The 12,119-nt window shown below is 39.0% G+C and overlaps 1 protein-coding gene across 11 annotated transcripts in view; it reads left to right on the top strand.

The window, feature by feature from the left end:
* LOC100864987 (uncharacterized) overlaps positions 1-9,611 on the top strand; it is a 40,623-nt gene extending 31,012 nt beyond the window's left edge. For all 11 annotated transcript variants that reach the window (XM_012483799.3, XM_012483800.3, XM_012483801.3 and 8 more), the window contains 9 exons: positions 283-456; positions 3,768-3,978; positions 4,507-4,742; positions 5,737-6,067; positions 6,147-6,361; positions 6,428-6,630; positions 6,741-6,913; positions 6,977-7,141; positions 7,238-9,611. In XM_012483799.3, coding sequence (XP_012339253.2) covers positions 283-456; positions 3,768-3,978; positions 4,507-4,742; positions 5,737-6,067; positions 6,147-6,361; positions 6,428-6,630; positions 6,741-6,913; positions 6,977-7,141; positions 7,238-7,728 — 2,199 coding nt within the window. In that variant the 3' untranslated portion in view covers positions 7,729-9,611. The remainder of the gene's footprint in view (positions 1-282; positions 457-3,767; positions 3,979-4,506; positions 4,743-5,736; positions 6,068-6,146; positions 6,362-6,427; positions 6,631-6,740; positions 6,914-6,976; positions 7,142-7,237) is intronic.
* Positions 9,612-12,119: the final 2,508 nt, after the last annotated feature.

Consider the following 12,119-nt stretch of genomic DNA (forward strand, 5'->3'; position numbering starts at 1 on the left):
AGATAATCTCGCGTTTTCCCTCGATCGTTGGCTCTTCGCTTCCGCCGTAGAAAGGAGTACGGTATTCCTTTGAAAAAAAAAAAAAAAAGAAAAAAAAAAAGAACGATGAAAAACAGAAGGAGAAAAAATTTTCTTTCTTTCTTTCTTTCTTTTCTTTCCTTCTTTCTTTTGGGGGGAGGGAGAGGGGTAGTCGCGATCGCGGCGCCCTTTGTACGCATCTTGGGGTTGCTTTAATGCGAGCCTCTGTTTTTTTTTTCCCCCCCCTTTGAAACGGATTTTTAGACCGGTCTGAACGGGGTGAAACCTGCCATCCCCCCGAGAGATCAAAAGAGGGCACCTGCCAGACCGCCGAAAGATAACCTACGTTTGTCCACGCAGAACAATAACGTGGACAGCACCGATAACGCGAATGCCGAGCCTACGCAGCAACAACTGCATTCCATCAGAAAATACCAGGTAACGAGCCTTTTCTTTTTCTTTCTCTTTCTCTTTCTCTTTTTTTTCCTTTCTTTTCTTTTCATTTTTTCTTTCATACACCATCTCTCTTTCTCTTCTTTCGACGCGTATACGTAATCTTTGCGATTACATCTTCGTTTCTGCTTCACGAATGCCTCAACGTTTCGCGCGATAGAAATCGGTGAATAATTCAATCGGTGGAATTAGCGATAAGAATAACGTTGCGGAATAACGTTTCGATTCGACGTTTTCTCCGACGTTGATCAGAGAGGATCAAGAGACTTTTTTTCCTCGCATCGATGGAAAAGCGACGTTTATCAAAAGCAAAGATTTCGTGTTTTTTTTTTTTTATTAAACGAGTCTCGAAACGAGTAACGATAAAAACGTTGGCAAATTGACGATAATCGCGCCAAATGATCGACGGAAAAGATCGACGTTTACCAAGCAAAACGTAATTTTTATCGAGCGAGGATTATAAACGGGTATATACGACGAGTAAATGAGAACGTTGGCGTAGAGGAGGAGAGATATTTTGGTGGGCGTGCGAAAAGAATCGCACGTGGTATTCCGCATGAATAATTTAGCGTTGCATAACGGGGCAAAGGCGGGGAATATGTTGTTCGAAATCGTTGTACCGATCACGATTGTCCACGTCCCGACAGGAAATTACGAGATCCGGACGCGATAATTATCGAACGATCTAGTTTCTACTGGAATCCACGTTTTTTCGAATTTCCATTCTCTCGTTTTCGCTTCCTCGACGAATCGAGAGGATCCCGTGAGATTTACAGATGAAAATTTTGGAGAGACGAAAATCGAGGCGGCCGACGATGTGTTTGCCTTTACAAAATTCCTTCACTTCGTGCACCTCATGAGTCAAGTGTGGCTTGGAATGTAAAGAACCCCTTGTAACGATAGTCTAAGATTACACGAGGCTCGAGTGTAACGTTACGAGTGGTAAATTTCGATAGGTATAGTACAGGCGAACGAACCGAGCCATTTTTCCCTACCCTCACCTCGCTCTCCCGCTCTAACGGCCAATCCGGAATTTTTTCCTCCTTTTTTCTCCTTCTCTGCTTTTCTTCTGCTCATTAAAAACCAGATACTACAGAACGCCAACCAACCAGAAACATCCGTCCCGCTTCGAGATAACGAGTCATCTTTCTCGAGGATATTATCCTCGAAAAAAAAAAAAAAAAAGAGAGAAAAAGTCTTTTACTTTTTTACTCTCAGAACTTCTGTCCGCGAAAACTGTCCGTAGAAAATTCTCGTCTTCGATAACTTTCTCTTTCGTCTTTCAAATTTTGGGTATCTGAATTTATTAGAATCGTACGCCGTATATTCATCGCGATGAACGTTCAAAATTTTCCGTAAGATAAATCGATATCGAGGAATGCGTAGACGAAAAAGTTGTCTATTTATATACCACTCTCTCTTTAATGTCGCGTGTCGTTAAGATCTCTGTTCAATTTTCGAATGGCTTACCTATTCACGGGAAAGGAAAACATTTAGCAGATTTTCTGGCCGAAACGTTGCCAGAATCGCAGGAAATCCATCGAGCAAGGGGAGAAGTGACGTACGGGAAGCCGTACGTGTGTAACGCGAGTGGTTGGCTTCGTCCAACTATTTCTCAATAATACGCCATAGACCTCGAAACGGTTACGTAAAAATCGGTTGTGGAACGATTCTCGCGCGGTTGACGCGCTTTATCGCGCGGTGGGCGTTCAACACAACCGATCGCTGTAACCGCGTCGATTGTAACCCGATGCAGTCCCAACCTTCTCCGCCCGAGATTTTCGCTTACGGAGACAAGATATAGGGGAGGAGCAAAGTTTGCCAGACACGGCAACTTCTCTCTCGTAGCTTCGTTTGATCTTGTCCATCCGTTCTGGAGACACGATATTTTTCGATCGAAATTGCATTTTCGTCGCTTGAGAATAGAATTGTGCATCGTCGATAAATGTCGATAATGTCAATATATCGTCGGTAATGTATCGGTCAGTAATATTGATTACAATTCGAATATACCGAAGTTTTTATTCCTTTTCTTATTCGAAGTAATTATTTTTAACTGTTATTCGTGATCCAACGATATTTTATTGATTTGTTAACATATTCTGATTTAAATAGACTATAACGTAATATCGTCGATAAATCGAACGTAAATCGACGTATATCAATAATATATCGTTTGGATAACGGATGAAAGTAACTAGAATTCCTATTATTGTTTCTTATTATTTCGAGGTGATTAAGTGGAATATAATTTTTTTTTAATAAAATCTATTTACTTTGATAAAAATAATTATTCCACTCACTTGTTTCGATATCTCGACGATATATCAAAAACTATCGATAAAATATCGATAATCGATAGTCGCAACACTAGCCGAGAAATAGTTAAATTACGAATGCTGGTTTCGTAAGTTAGACGGAACGTTCACTTATCTCTTTTGAATTTTTTACGTTACACTATTTTGCTTACTCACGTGCACGTTATATATATTTCGTTTTATATTTGTCTCTCATTAAACGTCCGTGTTAAGAAAGATGGCCGCCAATAACCGTTCACGAATATTAGAACACTCGGCGTAAAGCGTTCGATTATTATCGTTTCGTTTATTTTAAGGAAAAATAATCTCGCGATAGAAATATCGATATCGGTAACAGATAAATCTATGTCGAAAGCATTATTTCCATCTATCGTTATTATTATTATTCGATTGCTCACACGCTATTTATAACGCTCGCTCTTGATAAGTGTCCTGATACGTGTGAACGAGTGCGGGAGAATCTGCATGACTTTTTCGTAAATCGTATCCCCGAAGCGTGTAAAGTTACACAGCAAAAAGAAAAAAAGAAAAAAAAGGTATGCCAAGAAATAATTGATAAACCTACGATTCCAACGTTAGTAGACGATTCCCCAACGGAATCTCGTGATAAGTGTTATAAATGTGTTCCCCCCCTCGATGTTGAACGACGCGTGGAACGATCGCGTGTTTACGGAAGATATTTTCCAAAATTACGCAAGACATCACGATACGACGAACGAGGTAAGGGAATGAAATTTGTCTCTAAGATTCGATCTACAATAGCTCGAATATAGATAACGATTTATATCCATAACGATTCCATCGGTAACAATATTATACCGCGAGAGCAAACTATCGTTCATCTTTGCACGATTTAATATTAATCGAACGTCGAAGCGATGTTTTCAGGGGATAAAAAGGATGTTTTTTTTTTTTTTTTTTTCTTTTGGATCGCGTTGGATGAAAGATGAGAGGTAAACGGACGATTTGATTGTGTAGGAGCAGCTACGTAAACGAAAGGATGAGGAGGAGAGGCAGGAGATACTCAATCGATCGTTACGCGGATCGAAGAAGCTGCAAGCTCTGGAGAGCCACGCGACCAGCCTCTCGGGCCAAGAAAATCTCGCATACACGCAGGACGAGGTGACCACCGTCGGCCGTCCAACGCACGTCACCGCGCAAGAAGTAGAGGAGCCTCCCAGGCCCCTCAGTAAGTTCACCCGATGGTACATTATTAACTAACTACACACTTCTCTGCTCTTCGTATAAATATTTCCTTCTTTTTTTCTTCTAATCCAGACCTCTTTCCATTTCTTTCCTAATCGTGCGCCTCGAGTGTGAGAACTGATGGAGAATTATTAGTACGGGGAGAAAAAAGAAAAAAAAAAAAGTCCAATAATCTCGAAGTTAAGTTTGTAGAAAAATTCGTGTGCACGTGTGGACGGGGAAGAAAGATGAATGTGTTGGACTAGATGATTTGAAGAGGACCACTTGTTCGCGTCACCCTGTCTCTGTTTACCATGTTTCCCTCTCATGCGTGAGGTATTAATATAAGTGTTACGCAGGTTTTGTCAAAAGAATCGCGTTCGTTGTACGATGATTTTTTTTTGTAAAAATAGGAGAAAAATAGTATTGTTTCTCGTAAGAATAGCACGGAGAAAGAAAGAGAGGAGAACGCCTCGCCTCGGGGTGAAGCGTTTCAAGAACCTCTCTAATTATCGTTGCTTGCATATTTCAGCGTACGGAGAGGTCGTCGCGACGTTGGAGAGGCTACAGCTTCAGTTGCGCAATATTTCCGGTGCTCTAGGCATTTCGGGGCCGGGTGTCGAAGCCGAGCTCGAAGCGGTGCGAACTCTTCTGGTGCAAAGTCGATTCGCATCTGCCCTCGCCACCCACCACATCCTCAGAAATCGTTTAAGATCGAACAAAGTTTTGAAACATCACACCGAGGACGCCTCCACTTTGGCACGAGACGTACGTATATAAGTTTAGAAGAAGCCTCGCAAAAAGGAATCCTTCGCCCTAAGATCATCCATTTCCACGCTTTACACGCTTTCTCGACAATCACACGCTATATAGAAGTGTTATAATTTGAATATTCAAATTCGCAAACTTATTTCATTTACGAAGTTACGTTAATAATCGTCCAAGACTGAAATATTTTCGAAACTATTAATTATTTCGCATATATATTTAATACAATTATTAATCATAACTGCTCGATTACATTTACAAAATTACATTTATAAGTTAAACTATCGTTGCAAGTTGTAATTTACTTAACGCGTATCGATACAAAATAAGAGGTTAGAATTCTTCGGATTCTATGCCTACGCTAATGCATCGAGGTTTAGATACAGATCGGCCGTTTATTCGGATTAGTATATGTGACAAATACCATGGCAGAAACAAAAATGCGTGTGAAAATAGGCGTTCCCTTCCAAATTAACCAATCGGATTCCTTCTGCGAAACTTCTTCCCACCAATGAATAGTATATTGTTCACTGCTGGTAAAAAAAGTCTGGCAGGACGTTACAAGGACAAGAGGAGTCGTTAGAACCGCGTATTTCCACTTCAAATGTTTTGTTGACATCACGCGTCACGTTAATAGCAGAGGAGCTATAAATTTCGAATATTCAAAATCCTAAAAATTATTTTTACTTGTGAAGTTACGTTGGGATAATCGTCCAAGACTGAAATATTTTCGAAACTGTTAATTATTTCGACGCATATATCGATATATTGATGTACAAGTACGATGCTAGAAACAAAAATGCTTGTGAAAATAGTTTCCTTCCACATCAATCAGTCAGACTTGCGTTCCTTCCGCGAGACTTCTTTTCAGTAGTGAAGAGCACTTGCGTGTACACTTTCGTTTAACATATATTTTAAGGATCCTCGTTTTTTTGAGTACACAACTTTTATTCTTTTTTTTTTTTTTTTTTTCCCCCACGCTTCAACTCTCTAGTGTGTGGACATTCTCGAGAAATGGCAGTCCTCGTCGACAGCAACAGGTGTCGGTGGAGCGGAAACGATCGCCGCCGTCGAGGAACTGACAGGAATTTTGACGAGCTACGACATGGAGGCCCTCCTCCTCACCCACGACTCCATCATCTCGTACGTGGATGGACTGCAGAGGAAACAGAGTCCCTCGTCCTCGTCGCCGAGCGGTCCACCGAGCCCCACTTCCAGCTGGAGAGGCTCACGGGTCGTGGACAACATTAAAATTATCAGAATCGAGAAAACTAACGAGCCTCTTGGTGCTACGGTCAGGAACGAGGGTGACGCGGTTATAATAGGTAACGTGATTCGTTCCTCGTGAGTCGAGGTTCGTGTCGTATTCGCCGATTTTTTGTTAACTTCAACGTTTTCACGAAGGGCGTGTCGTGAGAGGAGGCGCGGCCGACAAGTCCGGACTTTTGCACGAAGGGGACGAGGTTCTCGAGGTGAATGGCGTGGAGATGCGTGGCAAAAGCGTGAACGAAGTGTGCGATATTCTGGCTGGTATGCAGGGCAGTCTAACCTTCCTCGTGCTCCCGGCACCCACGAGTCACAGGAACAATTTGTCGAATAGAAGGGAAGATACGAATCAGGTAATGGAGAAACTATTCGAGATCAGCTTTTGACTTTTTGATCCTCACCGGTATCGTGTTTTCCAGATACAACACATACGGGCCCACTTTGATTACGACCCCGAGGAAGATCCTTATATACCGTGCCGAGAATTGGGTGTCAGTTTTCAAAAGGGTGATGTGTTGCACGTGATCTCTCAAGAGGATCCCAATTGGTGGCAAGCGTATCGAGAGGGTGAAGAGGATCAAACTCTGGCTGGTTTGATACCAAGCAAAGCCTTTCAGCATCAGTACGTGAACCTTCTTTTTATCTTCTTCTTGTTCTTCCAAGAACGCGTCGTTTAATGTTTTGTTTTCTTTCTTTCTTCTTCTTCTTCTTTTTTTTTTTAATTTCACGCAGGCGAGAATCAATGAAGCAAACTATCGCTGGTGATAAATCGACGGTACGCGGTTCTAAGAAATCCAGTACGTTGTTGTGCGCTAGAAAGAATCCAAAGAAAAAGAAACGGAACAAGTTTGGGGCAAACTACAACGACGACGGGTATCCGCATTACGCAACGACTGCCATCGACGGTAGGTCGATAGATTATAGTATAAGTACAAATGTTTGCTGATCAAACATTTATATTTCCGTAGATTACGACAGCGAGGAGGTACTTACTTACGAGGAAGTCGCGTTGTACTATCCTAGGGCGAATCACAAAAGACCGATAGTCCTGATAGGGCCACCAAATATCGGGCGACACGAGTTGAGACAAAGGTTGATGCACGACAGCGAGCGTTTCGCGGCTGCTATTCCTCGTAAGCTCTTTTTACATTCGTATCGTATTTGTACTCCTTTTTAAAACATCTTCAAATTGATGCCTAAAATATCTAAAAACCTATTTCCCGTTCCAGACACGAGTCGTCCAAGAAAGGACTCGGAAGTGGACGGACAGGATTACCATTTCATTTCTCGTTCTCAATTCGAATCCGATATACTTTGTCGAAAGTTCGTCGAACACGGCGAATACGAGAAAGCTTATTACGGCACCTCCGTCGAGGCTATACGATCCGTAGTTAACTCTGGTAAAATCTGTGTTCTTAATCTCCATCCGCAGAGTCTGAAGATCCTGCGAAACTCGGACTTGAAACCGTACGTGGTATTCGTCGCGCCGCCAAGTTTGGAGAAACTTCGCCAAAAAAGGATCAAGAATAACGAGAGCTTCAAGGAGGAGGAATTGAAGGATATTATAGAGAAAGCACGGGAAATGGAGGATAAATACGGGCATCTGTTCGACATGATCATCATAAACACAGATACGGATAGAGCGTACAATCAGCTGCTGACGGAGATTAATTCGTTGGAAAGGGAGCCTCAATGGGTGCCTGCTTCTTGGGTTCAGTAAAAAGAAAAAAAAAAAAAAAAAAAAGAAAAGAAAAGAAAATGGAACGGAGCAAAGTTTTTTTTTTCGTAACACCAAGCCAAATTTCGCTGAGACAGCGGAAAGGCCAGTAATCGAGAGAGGCGGGTTTAAAGTCTGATTTGGAAAAAAGTCACTTTCCAAGGACTGGTTCTTTTACTGGTGCCTGTTATACATTTTAACGTTTCGTACACGCGCGTTAATTAAACGATTCCTTGCCAGGCTATCGTACTCCAAGTACCGCTGGTTTCGTGTAGTCTTCCGTGTCGTATATATGGTGCCATCTGAATATTCGAAGATCGTCGTCAGCAAGATCACTGTACAAAGAGCGTCGAAAATTCGCGTGATTTCTCGTTCCTTGATTTACGTATTCGAGCGGGATTCTTGACGTTTAAAAACGAATCTCGAGGAATCGTTGGATCATGACGCTCGTTTTTCACCGTATCAGCCGTAATAAACGCTCTGGTTTTTCCCGAGGATTTTACTCTGCATAATTTATACCGACGAGACGTCCCGGGAAAAAAGTTGCTACTACTTTTGCGCATAAGATATATTACGTATAATATTTTCCCAAAGATGTGTGAACTTGAAAGAGATCATTCTTCTCTTCTCTTTAAAAATCACCAGATTTCTCCAGAATACACCGAGCCCTGAAAGGAAAAAGAAAAGCAAAAACGAAAAAAAAAAAAAAAAAAAAAAAAAACGGAAACGCGAAAATCTTAAATCTTACGAGAGCAGCCTTTTACCTCGCAAAGACTCGAAAGATTTTTCGCGTTGTTCACAATTTTCACGATAATCCTCCTCCTCCTCCTAAGGAGAGCGCGTCCCTATCGCTGAGTTTTTTAAGTCAAAAAAAAAAAAAAAAAAAAAAAGAAAAAAAAAGAAAAAAAAAAGAAAAGAAAGAAAGGAAAGAAATATTTCGCAAGACTTTGCAAGTTGTTAACCACGTAAACCACGTTTCCTCGTATTCGTAATTTTTGTGTGAAACTAGTAATTTCGAAGAAGGCGGAACTCATAAACGTTTCATCGTTCGCTCTAGGCAATCTCTTTCTCTCGTGTTTATTTAGAGGAAAGAACCATAACTTCTAATCCAAGTAGACCTCGTTAATACAATATAGACTTAGGCTCGTGTGTAAACCAGCGTAAACGAATTTTTAAGACACTTTGGAAAGAAACAAATTTTTTTTCTCTCTCTTTTTTTTTTCCTGCCCCTCTTATTTTTGCCTTTGAAAAACCGTTTTTTTTTCTTTTTTTTCTGTCCAGTATCAAACTTTCATATCAGCCATGTATCCATATACCACCTTCTTTACTCGATTAGCAATAACAACACAGGATGTTCTTCGAATCGAAAATCCTCGCAAAAACAAAAAATATGATATCGTGACTCCTAAACGAAAAGAGAAAAATTAAAAAAGAAAAAAAAATCGACGATCGATCGTTTTTAGTTGAGGAAAGAAATTTTCTCAAGAATAGTTTCATTCGTTGATGTCGTAAACCCAGCTAGAAGCGAAAGATTGTTTCCAGTGAGAGAAACGTGAAAAAAAAAAATACTAATTGCTACCTTTTTAGTCCACTATTTAAGAAGTTACGTTAAGAAATCACGCACGATGGTCGGAGTATTGTGCCAAGTAATTAGACCGCGTGTCGAAGAGAACGTGAAATGTGCCAAAATATTTGAAGAAAAAGAAAGAGAAAGAAAAAAAGAGACGGAAAGTGAGAGGGGCAAAGGAGGGAAAAAGGAAAAGAAGAAATACTTGGGAAACACGCTCAACGGCACTTTCGTGTATTTGTCGTTATATTAATTCTGTAAATATTTATGCACTTGTATAGAACAAAAAAGATGAATGAATAAGAAGTTATTATCGTTATTATCGTTATTATTATTATTATTATTATTATTAATATTATTAATTGTATTAATTATTATTATCATTATCGCTTCGATTATCCTCGTTATTACTCGTCATCGTTATCAACCGTACTCTTATTTTCGACCGATTGAAACACAACAAGGTTAAATAACGCGAACGAAGGTCAGTAAAACGATTGTACTTTTTTTAAACGGCTAATTCTAAAATTATCGACAACAGCCATTTTTCTTTTTTTCTTTTTTAGTTGGACCCGTGAAGCGTGCTCGAGTACAGCATCATTAATGAATCGTTAATGATTAAAAACCCATTTAAAATTTCCCTAAGTAATGCGTTAACAGCACGCGCAATGTACAGAAAGTCTGATCCTTTACAGGAATGATGCCTGTTCGAAGTGTGTATACGCTATATTGTTGCGAGTATTTTTTTCGACAATCCTATTTGATTTTATGTGTACAAAATAAAACGTACAACTTCAAAGAGGAAAAATGTATGTATAGGTGCATATACTTTGTATATACGTATACAGTACGCACACATGTATCGCGAAGAATCGAAGGAGAAACGAATATCAAAAACCGACCATTGTTGTTATCACGAGTTAGCTATTTTTATGCCTTCCGTTTACATCCAACCGTTCTTCCCTTCAAACCTGTGTGAAAGTGTACGAAAGTGAAAGAAAGTTCAAAACGAATTATACGAAGTATTTTTTCTTGTTCTTTTTTTTTTTCTTTTTCTTCTTCGTTTCTTAAAGTCTCCTTGTATTTTGCGACATCTCGTGTTTAGAGAAGATCGATATCGTAGAAACCTGTAATATCGTTTAGAAGTCTGTGATGTGTTAGAATAATCGAATCGTTGTGTAGATCGTTTAATACGAGGGCGGAATCGTGGACACGTGGAATCGAACGAAAGGTACGAGCGCCGACGATGATGGAGATCGAGACTATTATTTGCATTTTAAAATTCGAATGAACCAAAAATAGTGCGCGATATAATTAGCAATAACGAGACGCGAAAGTAATGTACACGGTGTTAAGTACACAATCGCGTTAAACATTCTAAAGGAAATGAGAAGAGAAAAAAGAAAGACTAAAATTAAATTGAAATTAATTAATATTAATATCTATATGTTGTATCATTTAAGTAGATCATGGATAGAAAATGAATCAATTGCTGTCAAAAGAAGAAAAAAGAGAAACAAAAAAAAAAGTGGCCATTTGTTTGATTAATAGAAAAAAAAAAGAAAAAATTCGGGAGATGCGTTTTATTCAGAATAGACCTTGGAATTGAATTCATTCGCGGTTAAATTGTTTGTTCAAACGTATTATGTAAATAGGTGATGAAACAAAATTATCGTCGTATAAATATTATATACACATATGTGTATATATATATATACACACACAAATGCAGGATTTCAATCTCAAATCAGAGCGAACGTTACAGAAATCAACAGGCAGTGTTCAGTATTTCGCCCCTTCCCTCCCCCTTCCCCTCTTCCCAGTTTCTTTCATATTCTGTAATAGTATATTACATTGAATAAAAATTATTGTAATATTTCTAAAGCCGCTTCAACTTCACACGTAAAAACTCGATCGATTATCGAATTGTTTGATTTTTTCTTTTTTTTCAGAAATTGTAAACAGATAAAGACACGAATAGAGAATTCAATAAAAGGATCGGGATGAATTATTTTAAGATATGAAGAGAATAAAAGAAAAAAAAAATAATAAATAAGGACAAAAATCGAATCGAAGAGTTAAGTACAATAAATTTTTTTTTTCAAGGCGCAAGATAATCAAGGTAAACGAAAACGATGAACGTTTTCAATTTTTTTTCCAAAAATATCGTTATAAATTGCGAAAATTTGACTTGATCCGAATAATAAAACAGACTGTACAGGAAATTCTCATGTTATACTACGAACGTTTTGTTTCTATTTTTATCTCTTCTTGAGAAGTTTACGATATTATCGAAGCTTCTCGTTGCTCCTAGCCGTTCCTATCCTATTGCTCTACATTGTGCAAAAACTTCCTTCAATCTCAGCTATACTGTATTGTAAATCGATTCAACGACATCTTTTTTTTTTTTTTTTGATCTTCTTTATAAAAGGAAAGGAAATTTTTCTATTTTTAATCGAATTAAAAATATCCAAAAAAAAAATTTCTCATAAAAGAAAAGTAACCACACGATCATTAGTAAAGATGACTAGTGCTGGCATCAGCACGCTTCGAATCCTTTCAATTCAACAAATGGAGGTTGGAGAATCAATAATCGAGATCATTTTCTGCGCAAGTTTCTTAGCCACGAGCACGATGAATTTCTGCTAGATCGAACGAACGTTACACAAAGAAGCAGGAAAAAGTCGTAACTGGAAAAGAGAAAAGTAAAACGAAAATTACCGGGGCTAAGATTACGAAGGAAATTGCGAGGAAGATTCTAAGTCTAGAACTATTAGTCTTCTTTATTGTCGATAGAAAAACTGTTCGACCCGTTTGTTCATGAATA

This window comes from Apis florea, unplaced genomic scaffold, assembly GCF_048593485.1.
Source record: "Apis florea isolate Af1SG1 unplaced genomic scaffold, ASM4859348v1 contig_2411_pilon, whole genome shotgun sequence".
In the NCBI taxonomy this organism is placed as follows: Eukaryota; Metazoa; Arthropoda; class Insecta; order Hymenoptera; family Apidae; genus Apis; species Apis florea.